The sequence below is a fragment of the Sylvia atricapilla genome, chromosome 4 (genome assembly GCF_009819655.1).
Source record: "Sylvia atricapilla isolate bSylAtr1 chromosome 4, bSylAtr1.pri, whole genome shotgun sequence".
NCBI classification, from domain to species: Eukaryota; Metazoa; Chordata; class Aves; order Passeriformes; family Sylviidae; genus Sylvia; species Sylvia atricapilla.
The window spans coordinates 39,420,596-39,444,334 of NC_089143.1; the positions used below are offsets into that span (position 1 = coordinate 39,420,596).

Sequence of the window (23,739 nt, forward strand, 5' to 3'; positions counted from 1 at the left end):
ACCAAAACCTGGCTGCTCAAACCCAGTATACAGCTGTAATGGAAGGAGAAATTAAAGAGAAGCAGTGTCCCAAATTAATAGCTGATTTTTTGTGCTGACCTGTTAGCTGATTGCAAGAGTTGGCACAGGAAGGTGTCCATAGCAAACTTAGAAATCCCATGTTTGAATTATGATATGTAACCATAATGGGTCAGGAGACCATTTTCATCTGGTTGTTGTAATACGTTTTTGAGTACACATACCTATGTTATCATTATTTTTTTCCCAGTTCCCTATAAATTATCAGAAAAGAAATAGTTCTGTTATGCAATAGAGAAGCACAAATACAATTTTTATAAAAATGTCATTCCAAAACATATGCAAATATATGTATAGATGGATTGTACTTTAGTCTTTCATGGATAGAATCACAGTATCAACAGGGACTTAAGTAAAGAATAAATAATCTCATGCTTAGATGCGTGCAGTTGTACAAGCATTGAATAGTTGTTGACATAATGACACGTTTCTTATTCCAAAATACAAATAGGGGTTTCAGAGTGTTGATCAATTTAATGAAGTGCTAAAAAAAGCTATGTCACTATGTGTTGGGTTGCTACACAATAAAGAAAAAGTAAGCAAACTGGAGATTTATTTTCAAGTGTCACTGTGAAACTCTGCCAAATTAGGTAGGACCTCTTTAGGTTGTAGATTATTCAGTTACTGGTAGACCTGGAAAGTGATCCCAATTTGGAAATGATAGCTATTGAGAATGGCAGTGAAAGGTATTTTGTTAACAGAGCAGGGATATATCTGGTATCTCTTCTGCTCTTGTCATCTTCCAGATACTGTTATTCTTTTGTCTTCTCTTAGCTTTTCCCAAACAAATGGGAAGATGGAGTCCTGGGAGGGATATCTACTTGTTTCAAGCATGCCCTTTCTTTGTCTTCTCAGTGAATAAGCCTCTTGTCTGCACATCTCTCTCTGATAATCTGTTGCTGGCTTCTGTACGAACTGCCAGTACTGTACAGCACTTCAGCCAGTCTGCTGCTAATCTGCTGCTCCTGGTACTACAGATGTTCTCTTTGGTCTGGTGTGCTTTTTCTGCCTTTGGTATTTCTGGTGAAAGAATCCATCCTTTCCATCACCAAGTGGCTGTACAGTTGCCTGTTTGCTGTCACGTGCTCACAGGTTTGGCTTGTGAAACTCCATGCCATGGTATAAACTTCCACCACATTGTGAAACACTTTTGCTGTCAATCCTATTTCCTTTTTTCATGTCTTAGCATAGGAAAGCAGGTTGGGTGTTCATGATTATCAGCCTAAATCTACCTCTGACCTGTTCTGGTAGGGCTTGGATTAGTATTGCCTTAATGAATGTGGAAATAAAAAGATAAAAGATTTATCTGCAGTAAGTCGTGAAAATACCTGTGCTACAACTGTTTATAGTAGATTGCAAAGGAAGTTTTCTTTTTCTTGGTATCTGTAATTTTATAATTTTTTTATACAGCAAGTATTTATTTCTGAGGACCTTCATTGGGTTTTGGAGGCATAAGTAAGCAATTCAACTGAATTAAATTAATTTTAAAAGCTGTGGAAATAATATGGAAATAATAAAAAATATATATGTTTGTATTATTATATGAGGTTTGGGTTTTGTTGGGGGGTTGGGGATTTTTACTGTAATTTGAAAAGTTCTATTTAGCTCCCTAGAGAATACAACATTAAAGATCTCTGCATTTTGTTTTTCAGTTTGCAGTGACATGGAATTCAGGGAAGTTGCAAACAGATTGAGAGACTGGTTTAAGGCACTTCATGAAAGTGGAATTCAGAATAAGAAGACTAGGATTGTTCAAAGGCCTGAAAGAAGCAGTAAGTGATTTCTGCTTGTCTTATTTGATGTTTTCTTTGATCTTTTTCTCTTCTTTTGTTTTTCCATTGCTAAGACCTACCTTATTCTCGTGTGCTTTAAGTAGGCATGTGTACAAAACTATAACTTTGGACTTTTCTGGAGTTGGTTTCCTATTTATGGCTTAGTACTAATACAAGATGTTCACTTTAGACTTTCAATATCATTTGACAGGACAGGTACCATTCACAATGCTTTAATTTGTGAATGCCATCAAATTAAAAGAAATAAAATAAAGGAGCTTTAATTATGTGTGACCCATCTTTACTAGCTGATGTCACTGTAGGTACTGGTACAGAAAAAAAGATGGAAAAGAAGCTTGTAAGTAGAAAGGAATTTTTAAGGTTATACTTGAAATTGGAAAAGACTCAGGAGTACTAATGAAGTGGAAACAGTTGGGGGCATAATTTGTTTTCAACCCCCTCAAATATTTAAATAGATTTTTTTGTGTATGTGTGGAAAGTAGATACATTTTAAAAAGTAATCATTGAAGGGCTTACTTAGAAGAGCAGTTGAAATGTGCATTAATAGTTCCAAAAGTGAAGTCCTACTGTGAGAGGAGCCAAATTGGATTTCATAAGCCATAAAACTCTGCCTTTCATTAATATGAAGACCAAACTATGAATTCTTCCAGAGTGTTTTCACAGAACTTGACAGAACTTGTCCACCACTGACTTCTTACCTTACTTATTTTATTTTTAGCTTTTAAGTATTTGAGGGGTATTTTTAGCTTTTGTTTGTTTCAATTTGTCGCTTTTTTTTTTTTTTTTTTGAGAAATCCATTAATTTCACTTAGTTGCAAATACCATTTCATTGTGTCATTTTTGTCATGCTAAGAAAATGTCATGCTAAGAATAATTCTGTAAAACAGAGTAAATTAAAGATGGGTCTATCTTATCTGGGAATACTTTTCTTAACACTGATAAAAGTTGTTTCTGAGGTAAGCTGGTAATACAGTAACACCACTTTTGTATTGATATTGAAAAAAATTACATTTAAACCCATATATTTGCAGTTTGCATTCTGGTTGGTGCCCATAACTGGTGTGTGATCTGCTTCTCATGCAGTAGTAAAAACAACAGAAATACAAAGTTTTCAGCCTTTAAGTGAGAATTTTTTGTATAGTTAAAAAAAGGTAATTTTTAGTTATTATTATTTCTAATTATGTAGGTTAGTGCACTGCTCAGTTGAAGGTAAACTGAAATACCATGTATGGTCCTGTTTCTTGCTGAATGTCTACTTTGATATTTGGGCAATGATGAAAGAAGCAACTGTAGAGCTCTTAAGTATTACGTCCTGCATGAATTACAAGTCAGTGTTTCAAGAAACTGGATTCCATGAAATGCAAGACAGTAAATTTCATAACTAATACTTTGAATACAGTGTGATGTAGTGCAAACATAAAGTTCTTAAGAGTGAGATTTTTTCCCTTGGCCTTTTTCCTTAAGCACACTGGTGGTTTTGATAAGAGCTACAATCTCTGCTTGAAACAGACATTTGTACTGTGATGTGTATGTGGGTATAATACAGTCATATTTATTATGCTGCTTGTATGTTTGCGAATTTTTTCTTTATAATAATCAACAACTCTATTTAGACTTAAGATCCAAGATTTTAATATGTGAGGCTAAAAATGCAAGAATCTTTTGGATTTGTTTAAGCTTTCAAAGTCAAAGTTCTCTACTTTGGCGTTGTACAGAATCTGCACATATTTTAGGAGGTACATGAAATTTAAGGCACAATTTAGACTGCATGCTATTCTACCATTTTTTGAGAGATAGAATCAAGAATTGATTTGGATGGCTAAGAATAGTCTTTGCAGGGCTCTTTTTCATTAACAAGTAAAACATTACAATCTCTGAAAAATTCTGTTTCTGTTTTCTGACTTTAAATTACTTGTCAACATCGTGCTGTCATAAATGTTTGACTTGGCCTTTTATCATGGTAGAATTTGGAATGTTGTACTAAGAATTAACTTATTACTGGTTCTAAATTTGATTGAAGTTTGATGATAGGCTTTGGGATGTTTATTTTCTTTTTACTAAAATAAAGCAAATCAAGCTTTACAAAATGGTCACATGTGAGACATTCAGTTTGTCCTATATTTTCTTCTTTTTTGTTTCAGAAAAGTAATATTCAACAAAAACCTATAGTGTTTCACATATGAACAATAACTGTTCAGTGGGTAGTGTTTCAGTACTGTGGTCAGTTACTCAAATGACAAATAGCTAATTGTGAAAAAATACTAGGTTTAGATGTTAAACATCCTATTTGTGCAGTATTTATTTGATTCTATAAATAGACAATATTTACATGTTTACAATAATTTGACAGGTTACTGCAGGAAGGCAGTCCATCTATAGACAGAAAGCAGTTGAATGATTTTTTTAATGTTTTTTGATTTGTAGATTTTGCACAAATTGTTTTAAAACTGATTTCACTAGTGCTATATGTTTTTCCCATTATGTAAATTTCTGTACTTCAAAATTTTTGAAGACCGCAAAATACATACTGCATTTTATGAGAAATGAACATGTCTGTAGTTTAGAAGAAAATATTGTGTCACTATGTCCCTGTAAACACATGAAGAAACATAAAATATGATAACCATTTAACATGGTAAAGTCCTTTCTAGTATCATTAAAAAATTCTTAAAACTGTTCTTGAAGAGCAAATTTTTTAAGTAATATCCCTTAATGTCTATTTCCCAAGTCATAGGAAGTTCAAGACATCAGGCCTATTGATATCTGAGTATATCAGGGCATCCAGCCATATTGATACCTTAGTGACCAGGGCTGTCCAGTCCCTGTTTCAGAAATACAAAAAGCTACAGCTGCAAATAAAGCTTGCGAAGAACTTACCATGTATAATGACTTTACACTTCACACATGAGGCTTGGCGGTCTGTGCAGAATAACAGCTGCAACAAAAAGCCACCTGAATGCAACTTCGCCTTTCAGAGTCCAGTCTTAACAGATCCCTGGAGTTGTTCATTACCCTTGGAGAGTTAAAAATCTGTTTTGTCACCCTTTTCCCCTAGGCTTTCCTGGATTCTTGTCATAAAGTTTGTTCCTCACTGAAAAGCCATTCTGCATTTAAAGAAGCAATTTGTGGCATCCTCTCTAATTGTCTCTTTGTATTTAGGTGTTTTTCATATTTCTATGACTCTGGTGGCATTTAGGATGGGATATATTAAAGGACTTGAGCACAGTCCAGTGCCTCTGTGGTGCTTTTTGAAATTACTCCAGCTATTAAATAATCCACTTTGTTCCACACAATCATTCATGTACTTAAACCAAACTGCTAGAGCTGTCAATATGCTGTGAACAAGTTAAAAATGTCAGGTGCCTACATTGCACTGTTTCTACAAGAGGAAGGTAATTTTGTCTGACTGACACTTTTTTTCCAAAGCAGAATGTTATTAGTAGTCGAGAGTAGGATATTTCAAAAAATAATGGGGATATTATTTCCAAAATTCTTTTTGGGTCCAGATGTGGTCAAATGTAATATATCTAAAAGTATCAATAGTATAGATGCTACATACATACTTGAATCTTTTCCTCTGGCCATTTATGGTCTAAGTATATGTTACAGGGGAAAAGTATATTTGACCAACATACTACAAAAATAGCCCCATTATTTTTCGCTTTTGGATCAAAATATGTAGAGCTAAAAATATTAAGTGACATTTTATATACCTGTTTAAAGTCTAATCAAATATTTTTTTCTGTTTCTATATTAATTTTGTGTGATAAAACACAAAAATAATGCATCATATCCAAAGCACAAAGCATACTATAGTCCCACAGATATTTCTGCTAACAGGCAGTCTATTTCTGAAGAATACTTGTGCACCATGTCATGTTAGAAGTTGAAAGACCAGAGGTCAATGTTAATAAATAGAGAATCTTCTTATGGCTTGGAAATAATATGATGATTTGGAGTCTAATACACAAATAATTTTGAAAATAACCTAAAAATACAAGAAGTATGGAAGAAAATTACTTTCAAGCAGCTTGTGTGGAACTAGCTTAGTAAGATAGTATTACACTTAAATTAACAAGCCCCTATATGGAGTTGCAAGAGGAAAAACAGATTTTGTAAGGACAAGTAAATAAAATAAGCAGATTTTTGCTTGAAGATTTTAATGTAATTCTGACTATCATAAATTCCTTATTGATGAAGAGGCAAGATGGTATTATGCATTGATAAATTACATTTCCCTGATCTTGACTGCTGAGGCATGTTTGAAAACCCTGAGGTACAGACAGAACTCATGAGAACAGTAGGGTTTTCCTTACTCCTAGAGTAAGGAAAGAACTAGAGCTGGAAAGAATTGTGGCTTTAAACAGTATTTTTTATGTTTTCAGAACACTGACAGCTTGAGAATTCGTCTAATTCCTGAGATTATTTCAGAAAATATTCCATAAAGCTGAACTGCGAAGTTGAACAGGATGACAACCTGAACCATAGTTCTGGTTTGCTAGAAAGGAAAGGTTCTTCCAGTGAATTTCTTCATGTGTTAGGTTAGCCCATGCAAAGGCATCCTCAATGCAAGAGTCTGCAAGAAGTAGTCCAGACTAGAATTATTCTGAACAGGAATTTTAATTAATTCATCTCTACTTAAATTGTAAGTCTCTAAATGAACCACATCAGTGTTATTGACTGAAATTAGTTTTGACTCAATCTTTTGTACAGAATTATTATTATACACAGTGGAACATGTGGGTCTTTATTATTTTAATTTTTATTTCATTTTTGTTTTATTCTTTATCCTCAGTTATCTGCTTTCCTCTAAAAGTCACTCCTGGTCAATAAATGGTAAATCTGGTATCCTAAATAACAAATTTTATCTGATCTATCAATCTATTAGGAAACTGATAGCTTCTAGGAATAGGATTCATGTTGCTTCCCCCCAGAACTCCCTGCCTCCCCTTCCATATAAAATTCTTTAAAGCACTTTCTGGAAGAGACTTCAGAATGCAAACTTTAACAGGGACATTGCAGTTTTACTTTCCCTTGTACCTTTTGTTGTGACATGAGAGTCAGTTTTCCTAGGTTTATCAAAATACCTTTGGTACTTCCCCATGTTCCCCAGGGCCAGGAGTTGGTCTTCGATGATTCTTATGGGTCCCTTCCAGCTCAGGATGTTCTGTGGTTCTGTGTCTTCCCTTAAGGTCTCTGCTTGAGTCTGTGTAATCACAGTGAGCAGAAATGTATTGCAGCCTCAGACAAGGGACAGAGAGTGTTATGGTTGAATCTGTCTCCTGGCTCTTGTGGAGCCAGATGAGGGTCACCAAGGTCACCACTTTTGTGATCAAGTACAAAGACATTCGCCTCTGCTTAGTCCTCTTTATTTTAGTCTTTCCTGCTCTGCTCTGTCCTGATTGCATTAGGAAGTGAAACATTTTCCCCTCTTGTGCACAGTAGGCTTCAGCTGTGAGATGCTGTTCACTGAAGGGTTTCTGCTAGCCAGAATATTACAGAAATCCATTACAAAAGAAAACCTTCTTGCTATGCAGCTTGCACACTGAACAGGTAAAATCCACAGTCTAGATGTCAGCCAGGAGTCTGGCAAAGAGTGCATGTGTGTTTATTCACATGTGTGATTTGCCAGTGACTTTCATTGCTTCAGACAGCACACTGGTTATTGGAAAAAAATGTGCACTTCTTGGCATATTGGATAAACAATTTCTATATAATGCAATATGTGAGTCCCGTGTATGTATGCTGTTTTGATTTCCACATGGTTTCAAAAGCTGCCTTCCTCAATGTACACTTTACTTATGTGCTTAATAAACAGGCAAACAATAGTTTTACCTTGGAAAACAGATGAGAGCTGAAATTCTCCCCAGAGAAATAACCAGAAAGAAGAGCATTTCTGTTGGTTCCCTTTGAGCAAATGTTTTGAATGCCCAGTATGTAAGCCATGGAAGATGGTTATATTTCATAGTAATTTTTCCTTCGGCATTGTTTTGACCAGGAAAAAAACATAAGGTTGTACTTCATGTTTTTTAGATAATGTTCAGAAATAGCTGCGTAAAAGTTCACTTCATTATGGTATATGGAAATAGATTTTTTAATAAGTTGTTAAAACGAAAGAGAAAAACCATCTTTCATAATTTAGTCATCTGAGCAGTAGTTTTTCTCTCCTCAGCATGATGTCCTGGTACTTAACCATCAAGAATGAATTACTATCATTCAATTATACTAATTATTCCTTAGTTTCTGCTTATTGCTTTGTATTACAACTGTGAAAAATGTTTAAAGCCAGCACTCTAGTTGGTATTCCAAGTGATAATATATGTAGTATGTTATTTGGGCAATAATTTCCTAGGTCTAGGTCACCTGGTGATTTTTTGATTCTTAGTTCTGCATCACCTGACACCTTCATGTGTCAAACCCTATTAGCAGATAGTAAACTCTAGGTATGTACTTCAAGGCTTTTCTCTTTTATATATCACCCTCAAGATGTATTATTTTATCACTATTGTATTACAGGAAGCAAGTCATTGTTGAGAGAAATTACTTATAATTTTAAGCTTGGACAGTTCAGCAAAGGTTCTTTTAAAATCAACCAAGAATTTTACCACAATTATCTCTAGAAGAGTTCATAATATGTATATAGACCTGAATTGGTGATCTTTTTGTGGTGTAGCAGTTCTGGAAGAGATGTAGTGCTCCATTTTATATCAAACAAAGCTCTGTCAACACCTGCCTGGTTTAGCTCTGAAATTCTTGAGCCATTTCTATTTATTTTATTTATTTGAGCAAAACTAATATTCATCCTAGATTTAAAACGTTTCTATATCACAGTGATTGATGGTTGTGAAAGACTTCGGCTTGATGAAACAGGACCAATGAAAATAAGAAGAAATGTGATTTTTATCTACTTAAAACACTAAAATTGTGTATACTAAACAAAAGGAAGAACAAAAACTAGTAAAAACTACAAAAAATATAACTGGGCTGTAAATGAAAACACAGACTACTTTAGAACTCTAAAAAAAAGAAATATAAATTACTTTCAAGGTAAAACATGATCAGTTTTAGAAATTATTAAATCAAACAGTTATTTAATAGAAAGTTAGACTCCGTGATCCACAGTGCCTTTTTCTTCCAGTATCTGATGCTATTTAACACATAGGTTATGACAGTTTTAATAAATATAAGCTTTTCTTATATAAAATATGCTTCTTTGAAGTAAGTTTATTAGTTCGGATATACCAGAATAATATATTCCTATCTTCTAGGAATGAGTAAATTCTTATCTTCTATGTCATGAGTATCAGACTTCATACTCTATATTTAATTTATCAGCTATGGCTATGTTGAACTTTGACAGGATTCAAGTTTGACAAGATTGAAAATATTAGAATATAATAACATTTTTCTGTTGCAATCCTGTTGGTATCAGTGATCTGTAATAAAATTATCTGCCTTTTAATTATATTGCTGAGTCCAATGTAATTTTTTTTTAATTTCAAGCTTTGTCCTTAATTATGAAAAATGTAATAGAGAAAATGCTGGTGGGATATCACTTTTTAAAAAATCTAAAAGCTATATAGAAAGAAGTGAGAAAAAATGAGGAATGGGAACAGAGGATGAACTCCAGTCACAGGATAATGCTAGTTAAGGAAATCAAGAAAAAAAAGAGATAAAATCTTATGCAGTTGTATAATAGTCCTCCAACCTTAATTTAGTGGTGCGTACATCTTTGAAATGTTCCATTTTCTTTCACTGTTCTTCAGATGCACTTATTTCTTTTTAGAGTACAATTTGAAAATAATTGAGGAGTTGGACTCGATCCCTTCTAACTTGGCTTATTCTGTAAAATAAGCAGATGTTTGGGGGATTTCTGCTTTGCCTTAGTATAGCTTATTAAAAGCATAAAACTGTCTTCTGGTATCCTAAAATACAAAGACTTCGTGATGTGAGCTTTGCCAGCATGAACCACAAATGCAAATTTAAAAACATTTTGAAAGTGATGCCTCTTTCAATAACTTAAGCTGGAATTTCCACATACAGAGGTATTATCTTGAATTACTTTGGCCCACAAGGTCTATCCTTAAATATACTGTTTAAGTGGCTTTTATCTTAAATTCTCCTTCTAGTTGGCATTTTATTAATTAAAATCATAGTTTGCTCTATTTCTGCCCCATCCATTAGAGTTAGGTGAGCTGGCCAAAGTGCTAAATTGAGAAAAAAATTGTGACTACAAGAATAATTTCTCCTGTCATGCAGGTACACAAAAGGCAGGATAGGTAGCAGTATGTTTCATGCTGACCTCTTTTGTTATCCAAGGTCTTGAGGAGGATCTCTAGCTAAAAGCAGAATTAAGAGAGAAAGTGTTAGGAGGCCTTCAGGAACAGAGCCTTATAGGTAAATAGTTACACTGAACATTAATCCTTAGAAAAAATGGTTTAAGATGGAGGAACTTTCCAGATTTTTTCTAATTAGAAACACCTGTTTAATAATTCTGATACCTTTTACAGATAAGGCTGCATAAGACATTTACTCTCTATCCTTATTCATTCAATTGGGTCCTGTATCTCACTGCTCCTCATAATCCACAGAAAATAAGTTTTGCCTTGATGATTTATCAAGGGCTGAAGAGAAAGGGAAAAAGATCTTTGGCTGAATGCTTGGGTATGTTTATAAATGGTGTTAAATGCACGAAAACTTCAAGAATATGAAATGGATGGCTTTAATTATTTTTTTTTCAATTTTTTTGTCTTTCTACTAAACAAAAATAATAATGAATGCAACAGATCATCAGGGAACTAGAAAAAAGTGGGATCACCCTGATGAAAAGTAATAGTTAATTTAGAATTTCTGGGGGAAGGGGTTTTATGTGTTGGTCGGATTTGTGCAGGGAGTTTTGATGCTGTCAGCTTGCTTTTCCTTTCTGAAATTCTACCAGAGTGGGCATTTCCATATATATATATATATATATATATATATATATATATATATATATAAAAAGGACATCTAATGACTTCTAAATACAATTACTGGATTAAACCTGTTTAGCAGTATAGAAGCAGTTTTCAGATTTTGTCGCTGTTGTCAGAACAACAGCAAAGGCAGGCAGGCTTGATTTTCAACAGCAATAGAAATTGGGAATTCCTGCATCCTCCCGTGTCAACTTTTCTATAGCCATATCTACCAATCTCATTTTGTTCAGTGCTCAGTTTTAATATAAAGTTTTGAGAAGAATGATGTTTTTAGTAGCACTAAGTCTCGTTCTGTATTAGGATGTGTACTCAACTGCCTGGCCACACTGGCCTGTGGCATGACCCAGAAAAGGAGTGTGTTTGTATCATCTGCAGCTAACAACTTCGACAGAGGCAAGAGGCCTGGTGGTTTCTGCATTTCTCTTTCATGTCCATAGGCAAGTCTGCATGTACTTTAAAGTTCATGCAGGAAATGTAAATAGGAGGTGTGAGGTCTGGCTACAGGAATAATTAACTCAGCCTGTTCCATTTGGCCGTTTTTTCAAGCAGTGATTTAGGAAGATGCAAGCTGTACAGGTAAGTATAATGCTGGCAGCTGGCTGCTCTTAGCAATCACCTTTTACATGGCTTCCTCCAAGACTTTACATAGTGCACCATGTAAAGATAAAATACAATTTTCAAAGCATTGCTGAACCTGACTATCATGTTCCTTTTTCATAGATTTATATGTATGTTTTCAGAACAACGAAAAAAATCTCCAAGCACGGACTATAAGTTACCTGGAATTTATTTTCTTTTTAGTTCTGTAAACTTTGCAAACCACTTAAGTTTCATTCTCCTGATTTATAATTTCACTTAAATTCCTCATCAGTATTATTTTCCGGGGAACCATTACATATAATTTTTTGCTACATGTATAACATTTGACATGAAAACTCGTCTTTCTGAATGTTTTGAGGCTGGCTGTTGGACTGATTTTTTTAGCAGGTTAGTTTAGTGATTTCAAAAGTGAATCTGACATATAATTTCGATGTGCATTTGAACAGCATACACTGTTTATTTATGGTATCTCTGTACCACCAGAGCTGTTTCCATGATGCAGCATTCTTTTGTGGTGGCTGGGATCAGCAGCTGCTCTAGTTTTTCTCTTATATAATTTTTTTTTTATTTTTGTTTTCCCTCTTAGGATTTGATACCAGCATTTTGCCAATTTGCAAAGACTCCCTCGGCTGGATGTTTAATAGGCTCGATACGAACTATGACCTGTTGTTGGACCAGTCAGAACTTGGAAGCATTTACCTTGACAAGAATGAACCGTGCACCAGGGCATTCTTCAATTCTTGTGACACATACAAAGACAGTTTGATATCTAACAATGAGTGGTGCTACTGCTTCCAAAGACAGCAAGGTAAAGGATGAGATCAACCTGCATATGCAAATGACTGACCTTTTTGTTGGGCTTTATCTTTTTATTAATATATTAAGAAGATTACAGTGAACTACAAGCTCTTTAATGCTGTGCAATAATTTGTGTTAAGGTTTGTGACATATGGTGAATACCTAAAATGAAGTAAAAACTCGTGAAAAAAGCCAAACAGCTCAAGCTAAATGGAAAGACTTCCTAGAAATTCTAGGATTTTAAACAAAGTGCAACACTGCCACTAATGCTTTTACAGCTATATTGTTCCTCGTGCCAAAATTTAGTATGTACATAGAGGGAAAGAGATGAAAATAAAGAAAAAAATCACTTAAATAGTTTCTTTCCCCGTCTACTTTGCCCACAATGTAAGATAAACTTTTTTATTGCTAATGTAGGGTATCTTAATGTTCAGTGAGCCTAATAAAATAGCTGAATGAACATTATAGATAGTTATTTCCAGTCATTAAGACCTAAAACCAGTTGGGTTTTATTGCCTAGTTGAATCTCTTGTTAATGTTCTGATGTGATTTTGGTTAGACAAATAAACACAACCTGTAAGCATTGTTTTCCTGAGGAATATATAACAATTTTAGACATAGGTGAGACGTCATGTAAATTATATAATCAAGCTACTTGTAAGATATCCAGCAACTCACTCATTGAATGTTGTGCGAAAGTGCGTGAGGGAGTTTTTCTAAAGGATAAACAGCAACTAGGGTTCAAATTTCTACTGCCATTAGAGGAGATAAAACTGATTTGGTGGAAAGTTTCCTATGCTAATTCAGCCTTTTTGAAAGTTTTAGTATCAGTTTTTAAATCTCACTTGCACCCTTAAAACTCTCGTGATAAATTCCTATTAACATTCAACATTTATGGTTTCATTCCGATTTCTGTGGAAATAAAGGTTTTTATCATGCCACATATGCCAGTTGTAAATCTAAGTAAAAATAAAGCTGTACTTCTGTAGATAAATACTAAATAGCAGATATTTTTTCTTCAGAAACTTTCTTGTTAGAAACTTAACATTCAAACTTTCAAAATGCCTTGTTTGTTTTATAGTAGAACAAGAACTGTGTGACTTTTTTGTAAGCATGTATGTAATGCTACCGACAGTAGCAAATTAGAAATAACCCAGAAGTAATGTAGCTCTTAAAGAATGTAACATGTTTTGTTCATTTGTCTATAAAATGAAAAACCACAATAATTTCAGCTTATTATATAAATACTCCTAGTCTTTGAAGGGCAGTATAATTCTTTCCTATTGCCAGAGGAAATACAGTAAATGACATGTAGGCCTACATAGTAGGCCTACTATAGTCCAAGGTTTTTCCACCAATTTCATATAATGGCATAACCAGGGCATTAAGAAAACCCTTCCACAGATCAGTTTCAAGTAGTCTTGCATTTGCATTTGTAAACATATTTGGTGCATAATATTTGCTCAGTGTACTGTTAGAACCTAAAGATGGTATTGTAAAGACTGATTTAAACACTACAAAATTTTATTAATGGTACCCCAACAGATCCATCTTTCAGTGACACTCATCCTTCACATTGCAGAACCCAACATTATCAAGCTTTTCTTCCCCTTTTTTACCCACTTCCTCACTGTCTTGATAATGGTGTTGAGATAAGGTGCTGATTTCAAACAGATTAGGTAGACTTTAATACCACAGTGTGTTTGAGTATATAATAAAAAAGATATCTCCTAGGCATCTCCTAGATCTGTTTCAGCAATCCTTGCATGTTAAACATGCACTTCATCCTTCAAAATTAACAATGTCATCAAAATCTGTATTTTTCTGGGTTTTGGTGTAAGGAGAAAAAAAGTTCATAGTTTTCTTTTGTCATGTCTTATTAGCTGTTGCACAACTGTCCCACTGTGTGGACAGTGAATTTGCAATTGCACAACTGTCCCAGTGTATTAGTGACCCAGTGAATTCTCTGTAATTCGCATTGTTATGCTGAACCCATGGAAATGTTCATGTGTGATTATGTTTTACTTGATGGAATCATCTAAATAAGGCTTTTAACTAGCCCTTTGCTGTTAATAGCAAAGAAATGGAAAAGCTGAGAAATTCAGCAGCTTCTTTCTGATCTTTATTAAAAGAAGCTGATATTAACAGAATGCTTCAAACTATGTAGAGCAGTTCTCTGTATTCATTGAGCTTGGTAGTGCTTTCTGGGTATATCAGTGGTTTTACATTACTTTGTTGGTTGAAGTTGTTCTAAAGGGAATACAAAAATTAGTCAATCATATGTATATACTGGGATAGCAATTTCATTGTGCTTTTTAAAAGTACCTAATATTTGCTTGATTCATTATCTGAGAAGCCCTCATGGTCTTTGATCTTAAATTTACCGTGCAAGACTGTCAGGATTAGACAAGTACTTGAAATTCTTCTTCATTCTTCCTTTCTGCTTGATTGCACTACACTAAAGCTATTACTGCACATTGCTAATGACTTCTAGTCAATATAGGTAACTTTTTTATGAATCCTGAAGTCACATCTTTCTTGTGGAGAAGATGATCTTTCTGTAGCAGTTGTCCCACCTTGACTAATGGTTAAGCACTAAAGTACAGTCCAGTGGTGCTTATTGCATTTTTCTTGCCCTTAACTCTGCTTTAAATGTAGTTTAATATTTTTGAGGTATATCCAAGGCATTAAAATGAATTTCTGCAAAACATCAAAATCTGTACTGTGCCAGTGTTCTTTGCAAGTGTTTCTGTACACTTTGGTCACTATGGTTGTCTAGTTTCAGCAATCCATGCAAGTGTTTCAGCACTCATCTTCAGAACTGACTTTCTTAGTTGTTCAATGCTAACATGACACTTTAGTGGTTACCTAAATGCTGAAGGGCTGAGGCCTTTACAATGCTGCCCTTTTTATAGGCTGATTTCTTTTCTCTTGGTAGTTGGTTGCTGCAGCCTTGTTTTTTTGCATCACTGATTCAGAGTAGGAGAGTAGCCAATTGAACTGAGAGTATTAATGCTTAGCAGCAAAATATTTCTTTACTACAGGTCTCTGCATGGACCTATTAGTCCAGCACTTCTCTAGAGGTGTTTTCTTAGGGGCTGTTCTGTCTGTCATGCCTGGAAGACATCTTCATGACTTTAAAAGCAGTCCCTCTTACAGAAGAATAATTATCATGGTTTGTATTTGCCAGTTTTAAGATTGCAAGGACTTCAATTATATTTATAGATAGTTACAAAGGAAGATGTAACATGCTTTTATCAATATAAATGATGGTCATAAATGAGATCCCCTGGCAGACTTCTTGAAGTGTAGTATTGATGCTTTGGATCGCTGAAGTACAAACCTCAGATGTCCAACAATTATAATGGTTGACCCAAGTAAAGGCAAGATATCACTGCAGCCTTATCTGCAGTGGACCATATTCCAGAACTCAGAGACTCTGCCAAATATTATCTACTCGATAGGTGAAAAAATCACTGTTGTGTATTTGAGTAAGAAGGAGAATCTCTGAAAATTGGAGGCTCACTCTGTGGATAACAACTCTTTGAGACCTATCTGTTAAAAAATCAAAGGTGTTCTTTGTCAAACCTACCAGTTTGACTCCAGTTGATCTGTTCATGTGCACTTTTGGTAAATCAAAGCTTAATTGTGCTAGCTTTGAAGCCCTTCTTGACATGACTGGGTATCCGGGGGCTGGCATTAATAGTGTTGGATGCTCTGGTGTGCACCAGTACTTTGAGCACTGGCAAACTGTGAATGGCTGGTGTTGTGTGGTTCATGATTCACTCCTAGCCATGCATGGATACTATCAGAAGGACAATTTCTGCCACATCCATGAAAGTAGGTTAAGGATGAAGATGATTAGATACCTTATTTGTATTCAGATTTTCAGACAGGCGGATGTCAGATTCATTACTATTTCAAGGAAAGAGCTACCACCTGGATTTTTGTAATGGATTTTTTTTTCTCCTTGACTCAAGACTACCATAAGTTGTCCGGTGACTGCTTTTTTTATTGAAATAATTTCAGGAATCTAAAAAAAAAAGCTTTTCAAACCTAGGAACTAACCTGCAAATTAAGAGGGCAGTACTGTGATTTGGGAAGAGAGGAAAAAGAATGTGCTGTGAGCCAAAAGGAATTGGTTGAACTTCTAGCCTGCCATTCTCTTTGACATTTTTAAGCACCAGAGTGATTTAGTTATGTTAAGAGTTTTTACTGCTTTTATCCTGAGAAGCAAAGCTTAAATGTGAATCTTTAAGACCTAACCTCTGAGAAGAGGAGTGTTTTGGGTAAGTAGCTACTTCATGTCGCCTCACTCTTGGTTGGTGGTATTCCTTTTTGTAATTATGCCACCAAAGATTTATAGCTATAAAAGATGATGCATTTCTTTAGGCATCATCCATAATTTTTACATTTTCACATGTTAGTGCTCACATGTGCATATCTATGTTTCTAATTTAGGATTGTTTTTCATGGAAAAAAATGCATGTATTCTTTCTATTTGATTACTTTTTCTTCATCAGCATATTTCCCATCACTTTTGGAGGGGAGGAGAGGATAGAATAGAATACAATAGGTGAGAAATATTCTGTGACATAACCCAACCATTAACCTAGCCCTGCCAAATCCACCCCATTCCTTTTAACCTGTGATATTTGTATGATAAATGACTGCCATTTATTAGATTAATGGTAGTGGAAAATACCTTTAGTTTAAGAAATAATTGATTCTCAGAATGTTGTAGCATTAAGAGCTTAAATCATGAAATATTGGGAAAGAGAGAAACCTTACTTTTAAAAGATAATGAAATAGTGAGCATGATCATCTTCAAAGTACTTCTTACAACAAAAAAAGTAAAACTTCATGTAGCTTCAACAAATACTCAGAGACTGAATTATTAAAATCCAATACCCACCCAGTGACGTCAAATCTCAGTGGTTTTTCAAGAGCACACAGAGAAATTGGTTCATTGTCTGGAAAGGCAACTCCTGAAAATTTCTTCTGGCATTAAGACTCCTCTTGACAGTATTTTGAAAATGGAGCCTACCTTTCAGGCCTTCATTCTAAAAAGAATCATTGTAGATTTTGTTTGAAAAGCCAGGCCCATCAGAATTGAGGCCACTCAAAGTATTTACGAGATCCTTTAAATGTATTGCATACATAAATGTTATTTAAAATGTGAAACCTAGAGAAATGAACACCTTCCTGCCAGTAAGGGGTTATTATTGTCCTCTAGTTTTTGTTTACTCTCTTAGATAATACCAAAGGCATGTTGGAATGACTAGACTGTGCCAGCCAAGAGGCTCTGTGTTCACCAGAAGTATATGTTTGATCCCTTTTTCATCTAGGCATTTGTCACCAGAGTGCCCTACATAGAACTGGGTTCTGGTCTTAATGTGTGTTCTGCATCAGTAGTCTGGGCCAGTCTTACTCATCTTCAAACCACCTCAGAACACCTTTTTCTGTCTGCATGGAGAAAAAGGTATCCTTGAGTTAAGTACATGGCAAAGATGTATTACAAATGGCCAGAGTCTGCTAGAATGGAAAATGGATTTAATATTCGTGGCATGTAAGATTTTGTCTGGGAACAGTGCAAGCTAAGAACACCTGTAAATAAACTCAGTAATGCTATTGCTGAATGAGAAATACCCTGATGCTAATATTGGTCTAACATGGTATGCAGTGCCAGTGTTCAGCAATTAATTAGTGCTTTGCTGTCTTTGACTTTTTCACTTATTGAACAGTGGTGTAAACACATTCACATCTTATTCTCTTCACATTCATGGGGTATACTGCAACTTTCTTTTATGAACAGTAAGAAATTAAATTATTCAGAGCTAGAATAAGCTGTAGCTGAGGAAAGGAAAACTGAATTTTAGTACATATTCCGCTTCTTAGAGTCATCTAAAGTTTGCCTCCATATTTGAGTTAGTTTGCTGCACATGAGACTTCATATCTATAGGTTCCAGTCTTAAATTGTTGCCAGAGAATCAGAATCTTGCAGACTTCAATGAAGAAAAAGGTCTTATTTTCTTGGTGTAGTATGTGAAATACAAAATTGGAGTATGACTTCTAAAAAGGACAAAAGGGAGGAAATTAGAAGAATCATCCTGTTTTTTAGCTAATGCATGAGGCAAGCTTCACAGTTGCACTGATTTTTATAGACCAGTAAAGTAGGGTGTGATAGAGTTACTATTTTGGTCTAGCATTCCTCGATCCTCCAGACTAGTGACTAGATGCTCACTTGGAGATGAGTTAACTGGGAGTGGTGTACTGCACAAATCCATGGTGGTGTGCAGATTCATAATTCTGAAGCTGTAGCAAGGTGTGGTAATTCTTTTATTTCAGATGTGTGTGTTTTGTAAGATCAGTAGTTAGAGTGACCATGCAACATAGCAAACTGTGAAAACATAGTTATGTTCTTTCTGTCCTAGATACTGTGTAACCTGTTTAACATTTTTTATGTCCTTATATAGACCCACCTTGCCAGACAGAGCTCAGCAACATTCAGAAGCAGCAAGGAGGAAAGAAGCTCCTAGGTGAGCCATAGATCATTCTTTTGAAGGTTTTATTACTTACATAAATAACCCTAGTTAAACAGCAACATAAAATCAATATTAATCCAATGAAGATAGACCACAGTAAATCTCAGCAACAAAATTTATGAAATTCTTGAAAGCTATTAAGCTTGGTTTTATTACGTTACCAACCAAAAGCTCTTACATCTGTTTTATTACCCCGATAGAAGGTACATTTTTACAGTTACAGGGGGGACAGCGTAAGGTACTCCTGAAGTAGTTTTTGTGCTGATCCTTTAACTGTAATATTCTGTAAGTAATTGAAATCTTTGTTGTGAATCAGTTTATACTGCATCAATATTTCTAAAGTGTAAAGTCTTCATTTACCACTAGCCACTGTGTAAAAGCTGCAATAAAAGGCTTGGCCTGAAGCTGTCAAAACTGTATTTCTCATAAGGATGGTTTCTAACACGAACTATACACTTCAAATGCTTTCATGTGAATGTTTTGTTCCTTTTGGTCTCCATTTGGTCCAAGTAATAAACAGTAGATTTATTCAGCTTTAGGCAATTCACTGCCTCACAAAATAAGCCCCTTTTGTACATATAAATGCAAATTTAGTATTAATTTTTTACAGTTTTTTGTGATGTGTTCGGCTGCATTTTTCTTCTGTGGTTGAATAATTAAATATTAGTGTGTAAATAAGTGGTTTGTAAAATACATATTATACACAACTCCTTGTAGCAGATAGCTTGTTAGGCAGGAAGTTTGGCCCTTACTGTTCAGACTTGTTTGTACTCCCAGATGATAGGACTTCCCATTCAGGAGTGGGTCCTACATTTGAGCCTTTTCACCAGAATACAGTGAAAATCTGGACTATTCAGGGAATAAGAAATATATATCACATTGCCAACAAAAATTTAAAGGAAGATGGCTCATTTTATGTCTTGAATCCAGTCCAAGACTGATATGTGTTATTTTCCCTCCCACACTTGATACATTCAGTCGCTTTGAGTCAACTGAATTTAGTACTACTAAAGCAGTCAGTGTAGAGGCTGAAACGATGAAACAGGAAAAGGTAGTTGCTTTATGCTATAATTGTGACATTGGCCAAGACTTGAACTTTAGTATACCTATTCAGCATACATATCTATATCTGTCTTTATTGATCTATCTTGCAGGGCAGTACATCCCCTTCTGTGATGAGGATGGGTATTACAAACCAAGTCAGTGCCATGGAAGCCTAGGGCAGTGCTGGTGTGTGGACAGATATGGCAATGAGGTGTCAGGATCCAGAACAAACGGTGCAGCAGAATGTGGTAAGTTAAGAACCTTATGTGATGTTTGGTTTAGAGGTGTTATTCCCTTTGATTGCCAACCAGATTAAATTTCTTTAATAAGAAGTGTGGGACCCAGCTATATGGATTTTGATACAAAACCCAACAAAATATAATGTGTTATTGCTTCATTAATTTTTTGGAACTCCTGTCACTGTGTCAGCTATTAATAGACCCCTTACATGTGCTTGGCATAGTGTATATAAACCCAGGAAAAACTAATTTTCCAGAGCAGCATTAGATAAGTCCCAGAATGTTTCAGGAAATTCCTTTGGGTAATCAGCATGCAAGTGAATTCGATTTGACAATTTTTCAGTTTATATTTGAGGGAATTGCCAAAAGTTTTTAGCACACTAAATCTTCCCTTATTTTTCCCTTCCCTACAGCACTGTGCAGCTTCTTCCAAGAATTCCCATGTCACCTTTATTCGATGTCCCAGATATAAAAGCTGAAAAATTTTTTTTTCCTCTTTTTTTTTTTTCTTTTTTAAAAAAAGTAATTTATTACTCCTTTTCACTTTTCCAACCAAAGAACATACATAGCCTGAAGCAGAGAGTAAATTGTATACAGTATCTGAGGTACAAGCTCAGGCCTATTGTCCATTTGATCCAGAATATTTCCTAGATAAATGGGCAGTTTGATATAGTTCAAGACAATGTGTCAGAAGTGAAGAATAGGCAAGGTATATTATCAGTAGTCCTTATTGTCATTTCTGAGTTGGACTTAAATTTTTTCAGTTGTTCCTAGCACTCATTATAGTTCTACAAATCCATAAAATCTGTCTCCCTTTGTTCATATTGAGAAATTAATTCAATATGAAGGTGAAATTTTTATGACAAAGGAATCTTTATATTGTTTATATTTTATTTTTATGTAACACTCTGTAGTGGTCCTGAAATTAAATATTCTGGTGTGCCTTTTGTATGATTATGTAAAATATACTATAAATATGTAGTGTATCTTGTGAGTCTTTTCTATAACTGTCATACCTTTTTAGCTATCGATTTAGAGACTTCAGGTGATTTTGCCTCTGGTGATTTCCATGAATGGACAGATGATGAAGATGATGAAGATGAAATAATGAACGATGAAGATGAAATTGAAGATGATGATGAAGATGAAGGGGATGATGATGATGACGACGATGACCATGATGGATATATTTGATAATACTGAGAGGTCCATATGTTGTACCTTTCTACATTTCACAAGGTGATATTTCATAAAATCCCTTTGCTCTCCAAGATCAAAAGGGTTCTAACAAATATGTATATTTTGTATGATTATTTCAAACATTGCAGCTGGAGTCATAGACTTTTTTGTTTAAATAAGATTAATTATATCATGTGCTTTTGAGTTTTTAAATGCTGTTGCGCTGAAGAAAACACATTGGAATTCTAGCCTGAAGAAAAAAATGTTATGTGCTACTGAAAATATATATATATGTGCAAAACACACTAGAAAGCCAACCAGTCTCTTCAAAACTCTGCTGAAAGGATATTTGCCCTTACTTGGAACTGTGCATGTCCTCTTCAGAAAGCATACTGTGACTTAATTTCAGTTCTGTCAGTGTTTTAGGCCCTGCAATTGTCCATTTGATGAATCAGAAATGTATTGCAGTAGAAAAACTTTGGTGCACAAGCAGCATCTCAACCAGCCTTTAATTAACCAAAGGTATGGCAAAAATCAGAAGGGAAAACTGTAGCAAAATCCTCTTTTGGGTTTGCATTTGTAGTTATGTTTTTATTAGGAAATGGCTAGATTATTGAAAGGATTTTTCAAAAGCAGTAGCATGGACAAGCACCAGTTCTGTAATTGTAAAATTTTCTTATCCTTCCTCTTATTAGTTCCATGTCAAGGTCATATAAGCTTTATCATTATTTACTTCATGCTTCACCCTTTGTGGTTTCTCTGTATTTCTCTCTAATCAGACTAGCATAAAATATTTACATTGGGAAAAAGATTTGCTTAAAATTATATTATCTTTATAATGACTATATTTCAGAGTATTGTCACTTGCCCCAAAATAGTTTTTAATAAATGTATAATGATGCTTTTTATTTTCTTATTTCAGGAAATAGTTTTGCTCTTTATCTTAATTCATGTTGTTTTCTGTTACTAGTGCAGAAACTTATAGAACGTATTGTAAAGGTGCCTTGCAAAATAGAACTAGAGAGGTTTTAGCATGCATACCAATATAGGATGTTAGGCAATAGCTAAGCACACCCAATTACCAAATTAATACCAGTATAGGTACTGCTGCTGGAATGAAGAAAATGGATTATTTTAATTTTTTTTCCTATTATTATGTAATTACCATGTGGTCTAGATTATACTTGTTGTGTAGAGTAGCACTTAAGATTTGACTGTAGAGAAAATTACTTTAATCACTGTATTTATGTTAGCATGTTAATTAATTGTGCAGACATTTTGGGACTCCACCATCTTCATTCTTATCCTATCTTTCTTTCTGCCCACAATAAAATTGACATGGCCTGTTTAATCTATTACTACAGGTTGTATAATTTAAAAATGAATCACTGATTTACCGTCATTAATAAAAGGAAAATCAGATTCTTATTTGAATTAATTTCTACACAGTAAATACTAAATCTACTGTTTATCTTATGTAATATTGAAAAGTATAATACATTTTCTTTTTTACTGTTTCTGTATAGTTTGCAAAATAAAAACTCTTGTAACCAACCTTTGGCCAGTATAGCCCATCATTTTGACTTTTTACATAGTCTGAAATGTAGAATCAGGAAGAATTCATGTTTCAGATGCTTTTTATGAATTAAAATATGTATTTATTTGAATAAAGACATTAATGCTTTATTTCCATTAAAAAATACTTGAATAGGGTGAAACACGTAGAGAGCTCTTGGTTTTCTGTAATTCCCCTGATTTTTCTATAGCTTTGTTATGTACTTTTATGACATTGTCTTCATTACATAGTAAAGAAGAGAGAGAGATTTCTTTTTGAGCTCTGTCATAATTTGTGGGGCATAGTTGTGTTATTTTCTTAAATAAAGATAGTTGAGAGTTTACCATTCTGATAGTGGGATTTTGTCAGAGAACAGTTTCCTATGAGTGAAATTCACTGATACATAAACTGATTTTAAATAAAGAAGCTAAAAAAAAAAGTGTTGTCATTATTGGCTGATACAGTAAGTACTGTTGTGGGGAATTTTTCTTATGTGACAAGTGGTTATTAGATGACAAAGTGAAAATGCATTTCATTAAAACTTGTGATATTAGGATAATTAAAGAGAATTTATAATGTGTTTTGTCTAAAGGGATTACAGTATGAAGACCTTTCTGAAAACAACTGTCATGCAGAAGAGCCTGAAAGAAGTTTATATTCTTTCTTCCCTTAAAATTCCCCACTGAACTGAAAGAGGAGGAGTATAGATGCATTTTAGTCCCTGAATATTAAAGTTGCTTAGCATAAATTCAGAAGTAAATCAAGATAGTTGAATTCACTAAAGAACAGTGACAGTGGGGAATATGGATAATTTTGGGTCATTTTTGTGGTCCAAAACTAAAACAGCAACAACAAAAAATTGAATTATTAAAAATTCCTGAGGAAATGCCAGAGAAGAAGCTGATACAGTGTAAGTCTTCCTTTGAAAACATCCTT

General features: G+C 34.5%; 1 protein-coding gene across 2 annotated transcripts in view; it reads left to right on the forward strand.

Annotated features, from left to right (window-relative positions):
• Positions 1 to 22,802, forward strand: part of SPOCK3 (SPARC (osteonectin), cwcv and kazal like domains proteoglycan 3) — a 163,461-nt gene extending 140,659 nt beyond the window's left edge. For both annotated transcript variants that reach the window (XM_066317620.1, XM_066317621.1), the window contains 5 exons: positions 1,731 to 1,850; positions 12,030 to 12,251; positions 18,718 to 18,780; positions 19,941 to 20,078; positions 21,094 to 22,802. In XM_066317620.1, coding sequence (XP_066173717.1) covers positions 1,731 to 1,850; positions 12,030 to 12,251; positions 18,718 to 18,780; positions 19,941 to 20,078; positions 21,094 to 21,263 — 713 coding nt within the window. In that variant the 3' untranslated portion in view covers positions 21,264 to 22,802. The remainder of the gene's footprint in view (positions 1 to 1,730; positions 1,851 to 12,029; positions 12,252 to 18,717; positions 18,781 to 19,940; positions 20,079 to 21,093) is intronic.
• Positions 22,803 to 23,739: the final 937 nt, after the last annotated feature.